Source organism: Chiloscyllium plagiosum, chromosome 23, assembly GCF_004010195.1.
Source record: "Chiloscyllium plagiosum isolate BGI_BamShark_2017 chromosome 23, ASM401019v2, whole genome shotgun sequence".
Classification (NCBI taxonomy): Eukaryota; Metazoa; Chordata; class Chondrichthyes; order Orectolobiformes; family Hemiscylliidae; genus Chiloscyllium; species Chiloscyllium plagiosum.
The window spans coordinates 39,517,398-39,536,930 of record NC_057732.1 but is presented as its reverse complement, the minus strand read 5'-3'; the positions used below and the strand labels follow the sequence as shown (position 1 = coordinate 39,536,930).

General features: G+C 41.4%; 1 protein-coding gene across 1 annotated transcript in view; it reads left to right on the top strand.

Moving 5' to 3' along the window:
• LOC122561812 (carboxypeptidase A1-like) overlaps window positions 1-14,303 on the top strand; it is a 23,375-nt gene extending 9,072 nt beyond the window's left edge. Inside the window, exons 2-11 of the mRNA XM_043714003.1 lie at window positions 3,318-3,399; window positions 4,113-4,247; window positions 5,183-5,281; window positions 6,071-6,172; window positions 6,817-6,918; window positions 8,458-8,568; window positions 9,535-9,625; window positions 11,314-11,513; window positions 13,010-13,094; window positions 13,864-14,303. Coding sequence (XP_043569938.1) covers window positions 3,370-3,399; window positions 4,113-4,247; window positions 5,183-5,281; window positions 6,071-6,172; window positions 6,817-6,918; window positions 8,458-8,568; window positions 9,535-9,625; window positions 11,314-11,513; window positions 13,010-13,094; window positions 13,864-14,048 — 1,140 coding nt within the window. The 5' untranslated portion in view covers window positions 3,318-3,369 and the 3' untranslated portion in view covers window positions 14,049-14,303. The remainder of the gene's footprint in view (window positions 1-3,317; window positions 3,400-4,112; window positions 4,248-5,182; window positions 5,282-6,070; window positions 6,173-6,816; window positions 6,919-8,457; window positions 8,569-9,534; window positions 9,626-11,313; window positions 11,514-13,009; window positions 13,095-13,863) is intronic.
• The last annotated feature ends 5,230 nt before the right edge of the window (window positions 14,304-19,533 follow it).

The window sequence follows — 19,533 nt, the reverse complement described above, 5'->3', positions numbered from 1 at the left end:
CACCACTGTCCCTTGGATGCCCCCTAGAGCACAGTGGACCCACCCCCTGACCCTTGAACCACTCCCCTTCCCCATGCCCTTTCAACCACCCCCATAGCCCCTTTGACCCACCCCCTGCCCCTTGAACCAACTCCCACAGCCCCTTTGACAGCTGCCCCCCACCCCCTCCAAAACACATTGGACCCACCCCTTGTCCCTTGATTCACCCCACTGCAACAGTTCAGAATTACAACCCAGCAAACATGCTGAGCTCAAGACACGTCAACTCCCATTGCTTAACAAACGGGTCTGGAACTCAGATGATTTGAGACCAGGAGTTGTGTTCTGAATGGGTTATCTGCATCTGTAGTGTTCAGCAACTGTCGTCCACTGTAAGGAGTTTGTTTCTTTGGAATTAGCTTTTCCATGAGCATACTATGGAATAAAGCATAACTGATCTGGAAACTAAATGCATCCCAAGTGCTTTTCCTGCATTACATTTGGAAAATCATAGTCAATATACCCACTATCTAACACATAGGCCATTAGGTCCTGCCAATCTATCAGATTTTAGTTCGTTGAGCTTTTCTAACACTTTTTCTTAGTTCAAATCTTATCATGGCCTTGATTCAATAACAAGAGCCCAATAAAAAAGAAATTGGCCAGGTACCTCAACAAGTAGTCCTGAGAAAAATTAGGTCAATGGGGTTTAAGAGAGAAACCCTCTAATAGCAGGGATCAAATATGAAACCGAGGAAGGTGACCTTGGTTGTCTAGGATTAATCATAAGAACATTGTGAACAGGAGGAGCCATTCAGAGTGATGCCATTACTGACTGAGGTTACCATGAAAGAAAAACCAAAGAACTGCAGATGCTGGAAAGCAGAAACAAAATCAGAAACTGCTGGAAAAACTTAGGTCTGGCAGCATTTGTGGAGAGAAAGCAGAGTGAACATTTTGAGTTCAGTGAATCTTTTTCCTAATCACAAAAGCGAAACAATGTGGCGCTGGAAAAGCACAGCCAGTCAGGCAGCATCTGAGGAGCAGGAGAGTTGTCAGAATGTCGATTCTCCTGCTCCTCGGATGCTGCCTGACCGGCTGCGCTTTTCCAGCACCATACGTTTTGACTCTGATATCCAGTATTTGCAGTCCTCACTTTGTCCTATTCACAGATGCTGCCAGACCTGCTGAGTTTTTTTCAGCAATTTCTGATTTTGTTTCCATAAAGAACTATCCTTCTCAACTCCACCCCTCACAGGTGGCATGGTGATCTTCAGGTTAAATCACCCACAAGTCATATCTCTCTCAACAGAGAGTAACACTATGGTCTGATAGGACTGTGGTGACTTTGCCCTATACCATTTAGCTGATCAGTACCTCAATTCTAGTTACCTGCCTTTGCTCCACAACCTCTAACAACAAAAACCTATCAATTTCTGTTTTAAACACTTCAACTTACCTGGAACACACAACCTTTTAAGGGACAGAGTTCAAAGTTATTAGCTTTTTGATTACTCTTTACACCAGTGCACTAGATTTTAGTGATTAATGTATATGGAGACCTGAATACATTTGTTGTTGAATTGCATTGATCACAGTCTCTCTAATGAAGAAGATCTTATAATTTGCCTTTCTTGGATCTAAAATAACGAGTGCAAAATGTCCCGTCTTGAATCCCACCTGTTGTAGTTTTGTACACCTGCTTTGTCTGTTGATGTTGCTTTGTAACCCACCTGCCATCTACACTACCTTTACAATGGGACATAACCGTGAGGAAGTGATGCTTCACTTACACAGAACCTTGGTCAGACCTTATCTGGACTAATTGCATTCAATTTTGGACACTGCATATCAAGAAGGAAAAATTGGCTTTGGAGGGAGTGCAGTGGAAATTCAGCAAACTAACTCTGTAGCTGAAGGGATTACAAGGACAAGATGCATTAACTTAATTTGTTTTTGTTGAGCATATGAGTTTGAGGAGTCTTATTGCAAGTCCGTTGAAGCAAATCAAGGTAAAATGCTAAAGGAATTCTATGTAGGAGCTATTGAGAAACTATATCCTCTCCTCTCTAACTATTGTTGCAAAAGGTTCAATAACACATCAGTTTACCTGTTCATTTCCTCTCAGTGTCACTATCCCTAAACCCAAAGCTAAACATCAGAAAGAAAATGGTGTGGAATGATTTGGTTCATTTTGGAAATCACCAATATGCAGCTTTTTCATTCTTCAATTTATTTGTACATTGCCAAGTTATAAAGAAGTATATGTTTTTATCCACAACCATCAGGAGTTTCTGGAAAAACAAACAAGGTTTTGATATAAACAGTTGCAATTTGCGTGGGAAATATTCCACTATTCTACAGATTAATCTTGGTCATCAATCTTTGGTCCAAGTCATCCACTTGGCACCTCTCACTCTTTAAATAGGTCCCAGCATGTTTTAGCTTTCCACAAGGCTTCACCATGAGAACACTTTTGATTTTCTCAGCTCTGCTGGTGGCCATTTGCGCTCAGAGCAGGTTTGAAGGGTGAGTTACTGCCTTGTGACCAGATTCCTTAAGTTAATTTGATCGATTACACAGTAAGATTGACCCTCACCCTCTATTGAGTTTGCAGATTGTGAGCGGAGAGGCATGCAACTGGTTATTTGTGTCCTCAAGCTTGGGATCGGGTTGAGAACGGTCCAGGGACCTCCAAATAGATCTGCGTGTAGGCAAAGATTTGATTTGCTTGTGATTCCTCCCTTAGCTAAATAAGTGAGACTCGCATATGGATTGTCTGCGTGGAGTATTTTGATGGCTAATCACAGTCTGAAATGGGTTAACGTACTCCCAGTTAATACAAAAGTGGTCGCAGAATTGGTTCTAATGGTAACAATACTTATAGCAGTCAAGTGTTCTGTTCAATTCCAATTGTGTTACCTGTGGATACTGTTGCTAATATTAAAAGGGCAGCACTGTTAGTGAATAAACTAGCAGAAGTCTCACTAATACATAGTAAATGAAAGCTTGATCTGGAGCTATTCCTAGATTGACCATACACCTTATGGTATGAAACCCAAAATTTGCCCAAATTGACATGGTGAAAATCACTTCTCTCTCTCTTCAAGGGACTGTCTATGACATGAATTTGTGAATATCTGTACTCCTATTCCTCATGCGTGAGGTTCAACAAGGCAAAATGGTTTGTAATTTGCTTTGTGACATTTTGAGGTTATGCTATGCAAGTTCATAGTAATTAACACAATGCCCATAAAGGAAACACTGATACTGACCAAAATAAAATGAAAAGAACTGTGGTTGCTGAATCTGATACCGACCACTTGCTCTGTTTACAGGGATCAGGTCCTCCGGATTACACCCAGAGATGAAAAACAGGTGAGCCTTGTGATGTCCTTGGAGGATCAGGAGCATCTCCAGGTGAGTCAAGAACAAAACTGAATCTCTCCAGAGCAAACTACAAACACATATAAACACCACCAATAGAGAGTTGATAGTGCACTGGTCTACAGTTGGCACCGTCGGTGTGATATTTCAGTGGTAATCTTTTCTTTTCACTGCCTTTCAAACCAGGCTCAGATAGGTTCTGTAACTAGTTATGAGCTGCCAAAACATAGGGAAATTCTAATAGGTTGTAAACTTTGGGCTGGAAATAAAAAATAAGGCTCTTACCCCATGACTTTCCATTATAACAACAATAATTTATATTTATATAGTCCCTTTAAAGTGAAGAAATATCTGAAGGTTTCACAGATGCATTATCAAGAGAAGTATGACACCAGACTGAATTTTCTCAGCCTTTGAACAATGTAAGCATTGACAAGAACTTTGAGAAAAATGGTGTGAGAACAGCATTGAGAAGTTTTCTGATGCTGAGAGCAAAATGTCTCAGTTTTTAGCCACATTTTGAACAGGGTGATGAGACTCTATTAGTGAATGACAAGGACCTAGCCAACATATCATACACAGGACTAGTGGCATTGTGTCAAAGCATACATCTTTTTCACAAAATCCTGTTTTTAATGACAACACCAGACAACACCATTTGTTAACAGGTTGTTTCAAGGAAATTCTGTCATGTACTGCAAATAAATATTCTATATAATTGTTATCCTCTCCCTCTACAACTCCAGCTTGATATCTGGCATCGTCCTGTCAAATCTGACCTCTTTATAGATGTCCATGTTCCAGAGAACAGTCTTCAGTCCTTCAAAGTGTTTCTGGAGTACAATGGTATTCAGTACTCAGTGATGATTGAAGACCTGCAGGTATGTCGCTAAAGCAAAACTAAACCAGGTTAAGGAATTACATTTTAGCTTAGAGAAATTTAGCCAAATTTTCGATACATTATTTTTTTCTGATGGCTCCTGCTGGACTTGTCTGTGCAAATGGCTGTGTGTGAGACCAATGTGTGGAGGGCTATGTGTGTTTCAGAATACATGTAAGTGTATGCAACATTCTGTTGGTGTGACTGCACGCACTTGTGTGTGAACATAGAGTTTTTGTGGGTGGTGTACATGGATGAGATTAGGGTATGTAAGTGGGGCAGTGCATGTGCGTGTATTTGGAATTATGTTTTGTGTGTGTGTGTGTGTAGGATGTGTTTGAGGGGGCGTATCAGGGTGTTGAGTTTGTAGTAGTGTGTATTTGAGGGTTTCGGACGGAAAGTGAGGACTGCAGATGCTGGAGATCAGAGCTGAAAAATGGGTTGCTGGAAAAGCGTAGCAGGTCAGGCAGCATCCAAGGAGCAGGAGAATCGACGTTTCGGGCATAAGCCCTTCTTCAGGAATCTTTTTTGAGGGTTTCGGCCTATATTGTTTATTAGAATTTAGAAGAATGAGAGGAGGCCTAATTGTGGTATGTAGGATACTAATGGGGATTGTTAAAGTAGACATAGAGAGAATGTTTTCTCTTGTTCTAGATTTAAAACAGAGGTCTGGGGAAATTATTTCTCTCAAAGGGTCATGGATCTGTGGAATTCACTACCCCTGAGAGTGGTGGATACTGGAACATTGAATAAATTTAAGGAGGAGGGAGACAGATTTGTAATTAGTAACTTGTATGGGGAGTGGGATTGAGACTGAAATGAAATCACCCGTGGAACGGTGGATCAGGTTCGAGGGCTGAATTGCCTACTCCTGCTCCAAGTTCTTATGTACTGAGAGTGTTAAAGGTTTTGTATAAAGCTACATCTTACCTTCAGGTGATGATTGACAATGAGAAAGCTGAACTGGAGCAGATGACCACGATGGAACGCTCCACCCTCTCCTTCAACTATGGCAAATACCACACTCTGGATGAGGTATGCACTCAGGGGCTGTAATGAAAAGAAGTTACATTATATTTGTGTGCTGTGCTCTGACAGCACAGTCACAGAGGAGTCGGGGATGGTCAGTAAAACTATAATTAGAAGTTATCATCCTGGCTTCAGCTGGGTTCTGTCTCTCTCAGTGGATAAGCCTTTTTATCTGATTTGTAGAAACTGTTGGTAAGAGCATCAGATAGGTCAGGAATAACGAGAAGGAAAGAACTGTCTCTCAGGCACCTCTGTCTACTGACCTTTCATAGCATTACTTCCAGCAAAATACCATACAACCCACCTAACCATCATCTCATTACATACTTGCAGCCATTTATCTTAGTTGGTATGACAGATCTGAAATAAGGGCTTTCTTGGCATCTGGTAGTGTCCCTACCTCTGAGCCAAGAGGGCTAAGTTCACATTCCACCTGGCTCCAGCAGTGTGTAATAACATCTCTGAACAGATTGATTGGGAAATATCTGACAGATTGGAACTACTTAGATTGGTTAATGAGAATGTTCAGAACTAGTTACATTAGGTAGTGATTATAACCATGACTTGGAGGGTCTTATGGCACAGTGGTAGTGTCCATACCTCTGAGCTAGGAGGTCTAGGTTCCAGTCCCTTTTACTCTAAAGATATGTCATTAACATCCCAGGTCAGGTTTGATTAAAAAAAAAATCATGCCTGGAGTTTTTATTGAACACTTGTCCGATTATACAATCTCTCCTCCTGTTCTTCTACAGATTAGTCTGCATTATTTTCATTGACCTGTAATTTTTAACCCAGATCTATAGTTGGATGGACAGTCTTGCTAATGAATATCCAGGACTGGTACAGAAGCAGCAAATTGGGACATCATTCGAAGGCCGCCCACTCTACGTGTTAAAGGTATGGCAATGACTGAGGGCCAATTGCACACTGTCCTTTCGCTGTTTCAAAGCATTGGGGTGAATTGCGACCATCATTTCAGGCCAAACTCTGGGTCAATGTCCCACAACCCAGGTTAACCAGCAGCATCTCAAAGGCCTGAATGTTTGAGCTTGTCCAATTCTCACAGAGACAAGAAGGGACTTCTCCCTTTGGCACAATTTAATCCCAGCTCCTTGATCCTCAATGTATGATGTCAGCAGACAAAAACATTTTGAACAAGTCAGATAAGGGCTGTAAGACTGCCAACTCCTGGATAAATTCCTGGTGATTTTATCTCTCCATCCAGTTAAACTATCATTTGTTAACCCTTCACCAATATTGTGTGTGGCACATTGAGAATCTGCTGGTAAATCCACCATGATTAAAGGATGTGTTTCCATGGGAACAATGTTTTCTCATTGCTGGGGAAATTTGACCAGGGAGGATCATGTGCCTGTGCAGAAGTTGTCCCTGGGATTTGGTGCATTTGAGCGAATGAGTGGGAAAACAGGTAGTGCTCTTAGCTTCCTCTCTGCTTCCCCCCAAATGATGCTATGGACCTCCCAATTCCTAAGAAATGGGGTTGCGTTCTCTGTGTAACCATCTCCCATTCATTTTGACAGTTCAGCACTGGTGGGACTGGACGCCCAGCGATATGGATTGACAGTGGGATCCATGCCCGTGAGTGGGTCTCACCCGCCAGTGCAATCTGGATGGCGAAGAAGGTAAACTGATGCACTTACACTGGATAGGGATGGAATCAATCTGAGTCACACAGACTAGGAATGTTCTAGGATCCATCACTGCTTTGTGCTCAATTAGCTGACCTTGAATGTAAATGATGGTAGGGGGGAAGGATTCAGAAAGGGATGAACGTCAAAGTTGGCGTCAAGACCCTGAGTCAGGGAGATTGTTTGAGAGAGTGGGGTGGGGCGTGTCAGGATTTGGTCTTAGGACCCTGGCAAATGAAATTCTGAAACTTGTGTGACATTTAAATGAGCACTTGAAAAGCCATAGCATACAAGGATACAGGCCAAGTGCTGAAAAAACAGGACTAGCCTAGATAGTTAATTGATGACCTGCACAGACACAATGGGCCAAAGGGCCTCTTTCCATGCTGTAAAAACGCTGTGACTTCATGACTCTGTGACTAACTGATCCTGATGATAAGGTAGTTGATTCCCTACTCTTTTTCTGTTTCTTGTTCCATCTCTCACTATTTCCCATTATTAATGATTTTCCATCTCACATCTTTCTCTTAGTTTTATTCTCTCACTCATTTTACCTCTTTGTGTTTTATTCTGTTTCATTCTCTTTCGCTTTACTCTTTGTTTCACTTATCAGCTTTGCCCTGTTCTCTCTCATTTTCCAACTCCAAATTATCCACCCCGATCAAACTTCAATTTCTCTGCTCTTTCTTTCCATTACCTTTACCTCTCTTTATTGTCAGTTTCACACACTTTATATGCTTCTCCCTTCTACATGTGCTCTTACTTTCCTTGCATCACACAAACACTAGGTAAAAACAATGACTGCAGATGCTGGAAACCAGATTCTGGATTAGTGGTGCTAGAAAAGCACAGCAGTTCAGGCAGCATCCGAGGAGCAGTAAAATCGACGTTTCGGGCAATATTCCTGATGAAGGGCTTTTGCCCGAAACGTCGATTTTTACTGCTCCTCGGATGCTGCATGAACTGCTGTGCTCTTCCAGCACCACTAATCCAGAATCACTCAAAAGGCAGCATCCTTGTGCTGGATGGCAGTGGGTTTCGTCAGGGTATAGGGTGGGAGGTGTTCCTGCAGCCTTGGAGTTTTACACACAGGGAAGAAGATGGCCTGGGGGTATTATCGCTACACTGTAAATCCAGAGAGCCAGGTAGTATTCTGGGCCTTGGGTTCAAATTCAACCATGGTAGATAATCTGGAATTAAGACTCTAATGATGACCAAGAATACACTAATTCCTTTGGGGAAGGAAATCTGCCATCCTGACTTGGTCTGGCCTACATGTGACTCCAGGCCCACAACAATATGGTTGACTCTTAACTGTCCTCTGAGCAATTAGGGAGGGGCAATAAATACTGACCTAGCCAGCAATTCCCTCATCTCATGAATGAATAAAAGAAAGTCAACCATGTTAGATATTTGGATAAAATGGAGCTACTGACACTTATTGAAATTTAACCTAGTCCCAGGCGACCCTGAGGAAAACAGTAGATATCAAACATTATCTGTTACATGACAAAGTCTCTCTTTCACTGACAGATCAGTAGTGACTATGGCCAGGAGCCCTTTATCACATCCTTGCTAAGGAAAATGGACATCTTTATGGAGATTGTGGTGAACCCAGATGGTTATGCTTACACCCACACCAAGGTTAGTTCCTCAGATTCTTCCTGCTTGACTGAGCCACTCAGTGATATCTCTAACCTCTTGGATTAGGCTGTGTGAATATTCACCTTCCTTTTAGCCCTTTAAGTAACCAGCCCTTTAAGAGATGGCTTGCTTATGGTTAAATAACATGTTATGTTGTCAGTGATGTACACAAACTGAATGCTCCACAAATACAGGTGATCTGATCACATTTCACACTACAGTTGTGGGAACTTGCTGTGGGTGAATTGACTGTGTGTCTCCCTCACGTCAAAACCACATTTTAAAAAGTACTAAATTGGTTGTAAAATGCTTTGAGACATCCTGAGGAATTGAAGGGTGCTACAAAATGCAAGTTCCTCCTTTTTTCTCCGGATCTTGCAAGATCATTGTAATGCTCTGATCTCATGAGGACACTACAACAACTGATATTTATATTGCATCCTCAATCCCAAAGTGTTTCAGAGGAGCATTATTAAACAATATATGACACCAGTGCTTCAGGACTTATTGGTCAGATGACCTAAATCTTGATCAAAGACATGGGATTTAAGGAGTATTTGACAGGAGGAAAGACTTAGGGGAGAGGTTTAGGGAGGCAATTTCAGAGTTTGTTGCCCGAGTTGCTGAAGTTGCAGCTACCAATCAGCAGTAACTAAAATCAGGGATGCTCAAGTGGCCAGAAGCAAAGCAGGGCAGATATCTAGAGAGTTGGGAGGGTTGGAGAAATTTAAAAAGTTAGGAACATAATTGGATGGAGTTGAAATCAAGGATGAAAATGTGAAAATCAAGACATTAGGACAGCGAGCACAGGTGAATTGGATTTTATATGAGTTGAGACAAGGGCAGCAGAAGTTTGGATCATCACAAGATTACAAAGAGTAGAATGTCAGAGACGAGCCAGGAAGCCATTGGAATAGCAAAATCTGAAAAAAATGCTAGCATTCTGACCACATGACCTTTCTCCAGAACAGATTGTGGCGTAAGACCAGATCCACAGGCCCTGGAAGAAACTGTTTTGGGGTTGATGCCAACAGGAACTTTGATGCTGGGTTTGGAGGTATGTGATATACTTTTTCTTCCTTCATTAGCTCCATAAACTCCTTCCCCAACATCTCTGGATTGCATGGTGGCTCACTGGTTAGCACTGCTGCCTCAAAGCGTCAGGGACTTGGGTTCGATTCCACTTTTGCAAAGTTGGGTAGAGTACTTGTAAACTGGGAGGCAGAAAGTTAGAATTTGGTGTTTGTAAAGTGCTGGGGGGAAAGGATTGCATGTTCCCTTTAAAAGATCAAATGCTTTTTCTGTGCTTAGAGATTTAAAATGGATGTTTGTGAGCAGCAGCTTGAAAGTTTGTAATAACACAGAGAACATCCAAATTGCAACATTTGTATTGAAAGGCTGTACAGTTCGCAGGCCAAGCAGCAATTTTTATTAAGACAACAGGCTTTTGAAGTTGGCCGAACAATTTGAATCAGGTAATTAGATACCAAAAACCTATCAAATTTAAGTCTAATGGTTTTGACAACATAGGACCAATCCTTTTGTAAGAAGTATTGATATGTCATCACGGGTATAAAAGAATGGGCAGATGCCATCTGCCAGAGCTAACGGCCCACAGCACTCAAGAGAGAATAGCTGGCTCTCGCAGCCTCCTCTATGTCTTCAAGAAAGCACCATCTAAGTAACAACAGGACCAACGCACAACTAGTTAATATTCCTGACAGAAGAATAGATGGAGAAGGCACAGAACATTCTGGAAGGCATGTAACCTAGCTGTAATTTCGAGAGACCTAATTTCTTTTTTTATATGAGTTGAACTTATATTTATTGGAACAGCATACCATTAGAATCTTGCTTTATTTGGGAATACTTAGCAGTTAGAAAGGATTTATTCATTTTGTTAATAGTTTAGTTAATTTGTTCATTGTTAGAGTTAGATAAGTAAATTGTCACTTGTTGATTTTAAAGTGAATGTCAAGGATTTATTTTATTTAACCACCGGAAGTTGCTGAAAAGCAGGTTATACCATTTTTCATACTCCTTTTACAAATTAAGGGGCGAGGTGCCCCTCTTTGAGTGCTTCAGTTTTAACCCTCATCTCTGGAGGGTTGGTGTACATTTGATGGACTGAATGGCCTGCTTCCATACTGTAGGGATTCCATGACATCTCTCCCCATTTGATAAGCAGCATGCTATCTTGAAGATATGCTTAAAGAAAAAAACCTCCGAGAAAAATTTGTAATATGGTAATATTCCACTCAAGGCTGGGTCTGAGGTTATCATATCGTGAGTGTCAGAGAGCTATTTGACCACCAGAGGTGTCACTGTTCAGTCTGATCTTGCCCTCACCTGACAGCCACACATAATGATTGTGCATTGGCTGGAGAAAGGATGGACTGAGAGAGATGTAACATTCAAGGGATAAGGCCCCAGGAATCAGAGTTTGGGTGAAGCCTCCTGTTCCTGAAAGTACAGAGGCTGAGATCAGATTAACTGGAGGAAGGTCACATAGGTTTCAAAATTTCACAGCAGTACCATGGCTGGAAGTAAGCAGATCTCAGGGACAGAAAGGATCAGACTTAGTTACTTACACCTCTGTGGCTCAATAACAGATCAGTATCATGGTGGCAAGATAGTGGCAGGTACCAATGTCTGAAAACTAGTGGCAGAGGTGCAGATGAGAGCAATACAAAGGAACTAAGCTGTTCATATAAAGATTAATGATGGTTGCTGTTCACTTGACAGGTCCAGGAACCAGTAACAAATCATGCCAGGAGACGTATCATGGACCCTACCCTAACTCTGAACGTGAGGTTGCAGCTATTGTGAATTTTGTGCAGAGTCACAGAAACATCAAGAGTTTCATCACTATTCACAGTTACTCCCAACTCGTCATGTACCCCTTTGGCTACAAGTGCGTGCCCCCTGCTGATTACCAGGAGCTGGTAATTCAAACCTTTCTTTCCATTCTCTTTCTGATGAAGGGTCAATGGGCTTGAAATGTTTTCTTTCTACACATGCTACCAGAGCTGTCTAGTTTCTCAAGCACCTAGTCTTTTGTTGCACCAGGTCCAGGTTGCTACTCACTGGCGTGCTGGTAGGAGTGTTGCTTTTCAAATGAGATGTTGAGGCCTTGGAACATTCTGTGGTGCTTTTTGAAGGAGAGTAAGAAATTCTTTTGGTATATAAAAAAAAATGTTGGAAAGACTCAACAGGTCAGGCCCCATCTACGGAGACAAAAACAAAGTTAACATTTCAGAGATCTGATGTGAGGCCATTGACCCAAATGCCAAATTTGATCCTGGATCCACATTGCTCTTTGGGCGGTGGGGATTTGCTGTATACAAATTGGCTGCTGTGTTCTCTCCAACAATGACTGCATTTCAAAGAATAATTAATCTGCTGTAAAGTGCTTATGATCATGAAAGGTGCTATATAAATGTAATTCATTAATTTCTCTTTTGCAATTTAATCTTTTACAATTTAGTAACAGGAACTGTTTATACATAATCTTAGGCAAGTTATTAAAAAGCTGGGGCTTAGCTGGTTCAGTTGACTGGACGCTGGTTTGCATTTGATGCCAACAGTATGGGTTCAATTCCCACACTGCTTGAGGTTACTATGAAGGACTCTCCTGCTTAAACTCCCAGGTGACCCTCAGGTTAAACCAGCCGTCTCACTCTAATGAGAGGGCAGCCCTATTGTCCTCTGGAACTATGGTGACTTGCCTTTACTAAATGGTGAGGTAGATCTCATGATACAGTGGGCTGCACGTGGCTGAGTAATGGTCGAGTATGATATCATATAGTTATGTTATTCGTCTAATAATCTAGAGGCTTGAGTTCAAATCTCTTCATTGCCAGTGGGGAACTTAAAGTCAAATAAATAAATCTGGAGTAAAATTAAAAAGCAAGTATTAGCAATAGTTAGAGACAAAAAAAAAGTGCAGTTGCTGAAATCTAAGGTAGACAAGCAGGAGGTTGGAAGAAAACAGCAAGCCAGGCAGCGTCAGGAGGTGGAGAAGTCAACATTTCGGGTGTGACCCTTCTTCAGGACTGACTACAAAATTACCCAATCAAGAACAAACCCATCTGGTTCACTTATATTCCTCAGGAAATGTACTCAGTGTTTCCAGGCCCACAGCAATGTGGATGACATTATGAAATGGCCCCCAAAGAACTACTCAATATGGATGGGAAATAAATTCTGATCTTGCCAGCGACACACAGTATTTTATGAGTGATCAATAATGAAAATACATCCCAATAAATGGTGGACAAATCATGGGAGGAGATGAATGGTTGAATGGGTCCCATGTCACATGGGTTGATTGACGTTTTCTAACTCCGTTCCCATTTTCTATGGTTAGTGTTCCAGAGCAGATTAAGGGATGTAGGTAATGTGTTCAGCTGAATCTGCTGACTCTATTTTCTCCCTGCAGGATGCACTTGCTAAGTCTGCTGTCAGCTCTTTAACCTCACTGTATGGAACACGTTATAAGTTCGGGTCTATCTGTGAAACAATATGTAAGTACAATAACAGTACTCCATAACAGTCACATGCAGCCTTTTCTTTAGGGTCAGCCTTGGCTGTATTTGTCCCTGAGCTAAAAAGTTAAGGGTCCAAGTCCCAGGGGACTAAGCACATAGTTTAGACTGACACACCAGTGCAGGGCTGAGGGAATGTTGCAGGTACCAACTTTCAGCTGAGGCCCAGCAAATCCCTTCAGCTGGTCATAAAGGATTTCATAGCAGTATTTTGAAAGACAAGGAGCCTTTTTGTCCTGGACAATAACTATTCCTCAATCAACAACAACAGAACAAAATATTTGTAGGAGCAAAATACTGCAGATGCTGGAATCTGTACTGAAAACAAAAAATGCTGGAGATCACAGTGGGTCTGGAAGCAACCATACAAAGAGAGAGAGAGAGAGAGTGCGCAAGTTACTGATGAAAAGTTATCTGGACTTGAAATGTTAGCTTGCTCTCTCTCTACCAATGCTCCCTGATCCACTGTGATTGCCAGCATTTTTGTCTTCAAAACAAGATATCTGGTTGTTTATCATTGCTGTTTGTGGCAAAATTGAAATTACTTGCTACCTTTCCTACTTTATAATAGTCACTACCTTAAAAAAAAAATCATTTAGTTGGCTGTAAAATGTTTTGGGATCTCTTGAGATTGTGAATGATGCTACATAATTGCAAAATCAACTTTCTTTGAGATGAGATGCATAAACAGATTATAAAACACTCTGAGACTGAATTGTTTCTCTCACTATCTCTGTTTTGATTTCAGACCAGGCTAGTGGAGGCAGCATTGACTGGACATATGACCAGGGCATCAAGTATTCCTTTGCCTTTGAACTCCGTGACACAGGTCGCTATGGTTTCTTGCTACCATCCAGTCAGATTCTCCCAACCGCTGAGGAGACCTGGTTGGCGATAAAGACAATCATGAGTTATGTTAGTGACTACTCATGATCTTTATATCAACTGGTGGCACCAAAGAACCCAGGATGGAACAGAGCTGAGATTATGGATAGATTTCGATGATCATTCACTCTGCCAAACATTGTAATTTGAAATCACCTCCAGCCTCTGTCTTATTTGCATTTCTGAAGCAGTGTTAGTAAATGAATGAGCAACAAAACCCCACAAATAAAAAAAAATAAAAATCAGAAAGGGACAATTATGGCTGATATCTGGAATTCAATCCTTCCAATCAGTGTTGAAAATTTTCTTATCGCAAAAAGAGACAAATAAATATAACACTGTCCTGAGGGCAGAGGAATGTGATACTGTGCCTACCTCATTTTATTGGGTGGTAGTTGTAAAAGGGAGTATAAGGAAACACAGGATGGTTAAGAGCTAACTCTTACTAAACAACCTTCTGACAAACCACACTTCCAAACTACTGGTGAATCCTTCCCACTATGAATTAAACTTGGCAAGTCCGTCACAAATTATTAAAAACTCTTCCCCGAACACAGATAATCCCTCTCCAATGGTTAAAAATAAAGTTAACTCATCCTTCTGTAATAACTCTCACACTCTCAGAAAACCACAAAGCACATCAGAACTAATGTCCTTCTATAACAACTCTCACACTCTCAGAAAACCACAAAGCACATCAGAACTAATGAAATACTCTTCCAGCTCCAGTCTAAAAACATGGGAATGGTCCAAACCAATATCTGCCGCAGTACTGAGTGAGTGCTATACTATTTGAGGCAGTATCATTCAGATTCAGCCAAGGCCTCACCTGACTTCCCAGGTGGCTATGGAAGGTCTGTACTCAGTGAAGAATAGGGAAGTTCTCCTGGTGTCCTGGTAAATTTTAATCTCTAAATCAAATGAGGTTATTTGGCCTTTGATGCACATAGCTTAGCTGTGGTGATTTCAAAAACATGGTTCAAAGATATTTAATTGGTGTTGCGATATTTTGGGAAGCTCTGAGACTGTGCAATTCAGCTGCTTCATCAATGACTATCATAAGGTCAGAAGTTGGAATGTTCACCAATGATTTGCACGGTGTTCATCATCATTTGCAACTCCTCAGATACTAAAGCAGTCCATATTCAAATACATCACAATCTGGACAATATCCAGATGGTGCTGACAAATGGCAACTAACACTCGCACCATACAAATGACCATCTCCAATAAGGGACAATCTAACCACTGTCCCTTGACATTCAATGGTGTTACCATCATTGAGTTCCCCACTACCAATATCCTGGAGGTTACCATTGACCAGAGACTCAGTTGGAAGCTTTACATAAACACAGTAGCTTCAAGCAGGTCAGAGGCTAGGAATACTATGGTGACTAACTGACCACTTGACTCCCCAAAGCCTGTCTAAAGACACAAATTAGGAGTGAGATGGAATACTCCCACTTGCCTGGATGGATGCAGTTCCAACAACACCCAAGAAGCTTGATACCGTTAAGGACAAAACAGCCAGCTCAATTAACACCACATCCACTAACATTCACTCCCTCCACTCACACTCAGTCACATCATAAGACCATAAGACCCAAAGACATAGGAGTGGAAGTAAGGTCATTCGCCCCATCAAGTCCACTCCACCATTCAATCATGGCTGATGGGCATTTCAACTCCACTTACCCGCACTCTCCCTGCCTAATGGAAACAAGTTCCCAGCATCCACCCTTTCGAAGCCATGCATTATCTTGTAAGTTTCTATTAGATGTCCCATCAGTATACTATCTACGAGGCATAGCAGAAATTCACTGAAGATCCTTAGACAGTATCTTCCAAACCCATGACCACTTCCATCTAGAAGGACAAGTAACAGATACATAGGAACACCACCACTTGCAACTTCCCTCCAAGCACTCATCATCCTGACTTGGAAATATATTGCCATTCCTTTACTGTCACTGTGTCAAAATCCTGGAATTACCTCTCTTGGGGTGTTAAGGGTTAATGTAGCAATTTACTGCAGCTCACCACTACTTTCTCAAGGGAAACTAGGGGCGGGCTGCAAATGCTGGCCGGCCAGCAATACCTACATCCTATGCAACTCCTTTCTTACAAAGTGCAGTTGCTGTTATTTTAAGCATCAACGTGGCAGTTGACTGATATATATATATATATATATATATATATATATATAATATATATAAAACAAAAAGCCAGTTAATTGACTTTGTGAGTATTACTTAAGTGGTAAATGTTATTGATGCCACTTGTGGAGCTGCCCTGTGCTTCAAATAATGTCATGGGAGCATTTATAGAACATAGAACAGTACAGCACAGAACAGGCCCTTCAGCCCACGATGTTGTGCCGACCACTGATCCTCATGTATGCACCCTCAAATTTCTGTGACCATATGCATGTCCAGTAGTCTCTTAAATGTCCCCAATGACCTTGCTTCCACAACTGCTGCTGGCAACGCAATCCATGCTCTCACAACTCTCTGTGTAAAGAATCCGCCTCTGACATCCCCTCTATACTTTCCTCCAAAAAGCTTAAAACTATGACCCCTCGTGTCATTTCTGTAAACCTCCTCTGAACCCTCTCCAAAGCATCCACATCTTTCCTATAATAGGGCGACCAGAATGGACGCAGTATTCCAAGTGCAGTCTAACCAAAGTTTTATAGAGCTGCAACAAGATCTCACAACTCTTAAACTCAATCCCCCTGTTAATGAAAGCCAAAACACCATATGCTTTCTTAACAACCCTGTCCACTTGGGTGGCCATTTTAAGGGATGTTAAGTTAAACTGCTGGACTGAGCCTCAGTTTAACCCAGAGGCAAAAATTCTAAAATTTAAATGTTTCATATGAAAGGCGGTATTTCTGAAAGTACTGCAATCCCTCAATACTACAATGCATAAGCCTAAACGTCTCTAAGAAACTCTGTTTCTCAACCTATCTCTAGTCCTTTAAGATCCTCCTTGAACTCCATCTCTTTGAACAAGATTTTGTGTATCCTTCCTTTATCTCAAACTTCACATTTTGCTGATTATACTTCTTGGGTAATTTTCCTGAATTAACTAACTAAATTGAAATTGCTGCTGCTGCTGGTAGCAGACAGAAAATTTTGGCACAATGATTGCCCTTAAATTAGGAAAGATACTATACGCATCCCTAACTCAATAAATAACTGCTGTTATGTTATATATTAGTATATTACTGAGTCACACGAATGGGAACAAAGTGTTGGCTTCACGCTCTGGTCTGCACTGAGCTCTCCAGTAGGTTGTAGTTAGTAGCATTATCGAGGTCCAGGGAGGACTAGCCAGACCTCCTGGCCCTGATCACTGTTTAGTGACCACTAACCCCACTCCTGATGAATTATGTCAGACAAGTGAAGGGTCAGGCATAACTGTAATAATTCCATTGTAAAATAGCCCACATTCACTTGATGCCTGAACTCTTGAAGTGCTGCTGGATAGTGACTGGTGCATGTGGAAGTGTGTCCAGAAGGGGGTCAAAAACTTGATGGAAGAAGGGAGAAAGGCGAAATTAAATTAAAAACAGTCTGTGGGGGCTAGCGAGGAGGGACCTAAATAAAATATCCCCTAAATCTGAGATTATGCTTCAGAAACATAGGATATTTAAATTAATTTAATAACATTCTGATCACCATTGAGATTGGGAACTCCTTAATTACAAGGTCAAGATTCGTTTATTGAACTGAATACACCTTGTGAGTTAACACTCTCTTGTACCTTTTCTCTTGATTGTCCTCCATGTCACAGCCATCCTGATAAAAGGGGAAGCTAATGCCCAGCTCCTGGCCAAAGGCATCGAGCAATGGACGCCTCATTTAAATATAATGGATCATTTTGGTATGAGGACAATAAAGTGCTATAGGAACAGGAGGCTATTCAGCCCCCTAAGCCTGTTGGGTAATTCAGCTAAATTGTAGTTGGTGTGTATGCACTTGTTTTAATCAGTTTTACCAAGAGAGGTTATGCTGGAGCTCACAGTACATAGACTAGGCCACAGCTGGAGTACTATGTGCTCTTTTGGTCATTATACTTGAGGAAGGATGTAATTGCACTGGAGGGAGTGCTTAGGAAATACACCAGGATATTGCCTGGGATAGAGATGTTTAGCTTTGATGAGAGGCTGAATGAATTTGGATTGTTAAATTTGGAGCAAAGAAGGCTGAGAAGGGACCTGATTGAGGTGTATAAGTTTACGAGGGGCAAGGACGAGGTAGTTAGAAATCAGCTGTTCCCCTTAGGTGAAGGGTCATTAGCAAAAGAGCATTTTAAAGGCTAAGGCAAAAGGTTTACAGGGGATTTGAGAAAAAACATGTTTTCACAAAGGCATTAGTATGAATCTGGACTGCACTGCATGGGAGGGTAGTAGAGGTAGGAGACCTCACAACCTTTAAAAAGTATGTATCATAATGTTCAAGGCTATGGATCAAGTGTTGGAAAGTGTGATTAATGTAAATTGTTCAGCATAGACGTGATGACGGGCTGTGTGGTATGACTGTACATCAACTCCATAGGAATGCCCTTAATCACATCTATTGATACCCTCCCTAACAAAATTTTAGTGATATCAAAGTTTGAAATTTATCAAGTGAAAACCAGCACCAATGGGAATTCTAGATTTTCTTCCTCAATTCCTAATACCTTGCAATAACATCAATTAATTTAAATACAATCAGTGAGAGAATAAAGCTGCATTTATTTAGCACCTTCCCTTTAAGGGACATCTCAAAATGCTTTGCGAGCTATGAACCACTTTTGAGGAGTAGTTGCTTTGCTCTGTAAGGAAATTTGGTCAACAATATACACATAAACAACAGACTAAATAAACGGTCGTTGAACCTTTCTGAGCTCTTTCGCTTGAGAGAGGAATGTTGGCCAGGGCACCAGGAGAACTCCTTTGCACTTTGACTAGTGCCCCGAATCCCTTGTGTTTACCGAACTCTTTTTAACTTCAGCTCCTTTAAACACAGCCTACCTCTTTTAACTGTTTGAACTGACCATTTTGTTGCGAGCTGGTTAATGGCATTCCAACTTTAGCACAGCCCCGAATACATCCCTTTATACTGGTTTATTGACAAAACGCAATCACTTTTCCGTTCCTTTTTTTAAAACACCCTACCTATTACAACCCTTCCTTCCTCTTTGGCTTTGACCAACTTACCAAAACATCAGGTACCACCCAGGGCTAGTGGGTCTGTCCCTACCCTGCCTTGAGTTGAGCCAGTTGGAGTGAAGTGTTCCCTCAAGGTTCAGCCCAGACTGAGAAAGAATTTTTGCTCCCATTTGTAACATAATAAAACATTCAATATCTCCTTCTTTCTGTTATTTTTTTTGTCTTTTTATTTATTTAGCCAATTCACTTTCGTCCTTTCTTTCTCTGACCACCAGACCAGGGGAAGCCTCGGAAGATCAGGCTGTCAGTGGCATTGTGAGAGATGTAGTACAGATTATACATGGCTGCCGGGCTCATAATATCAACTTCAGT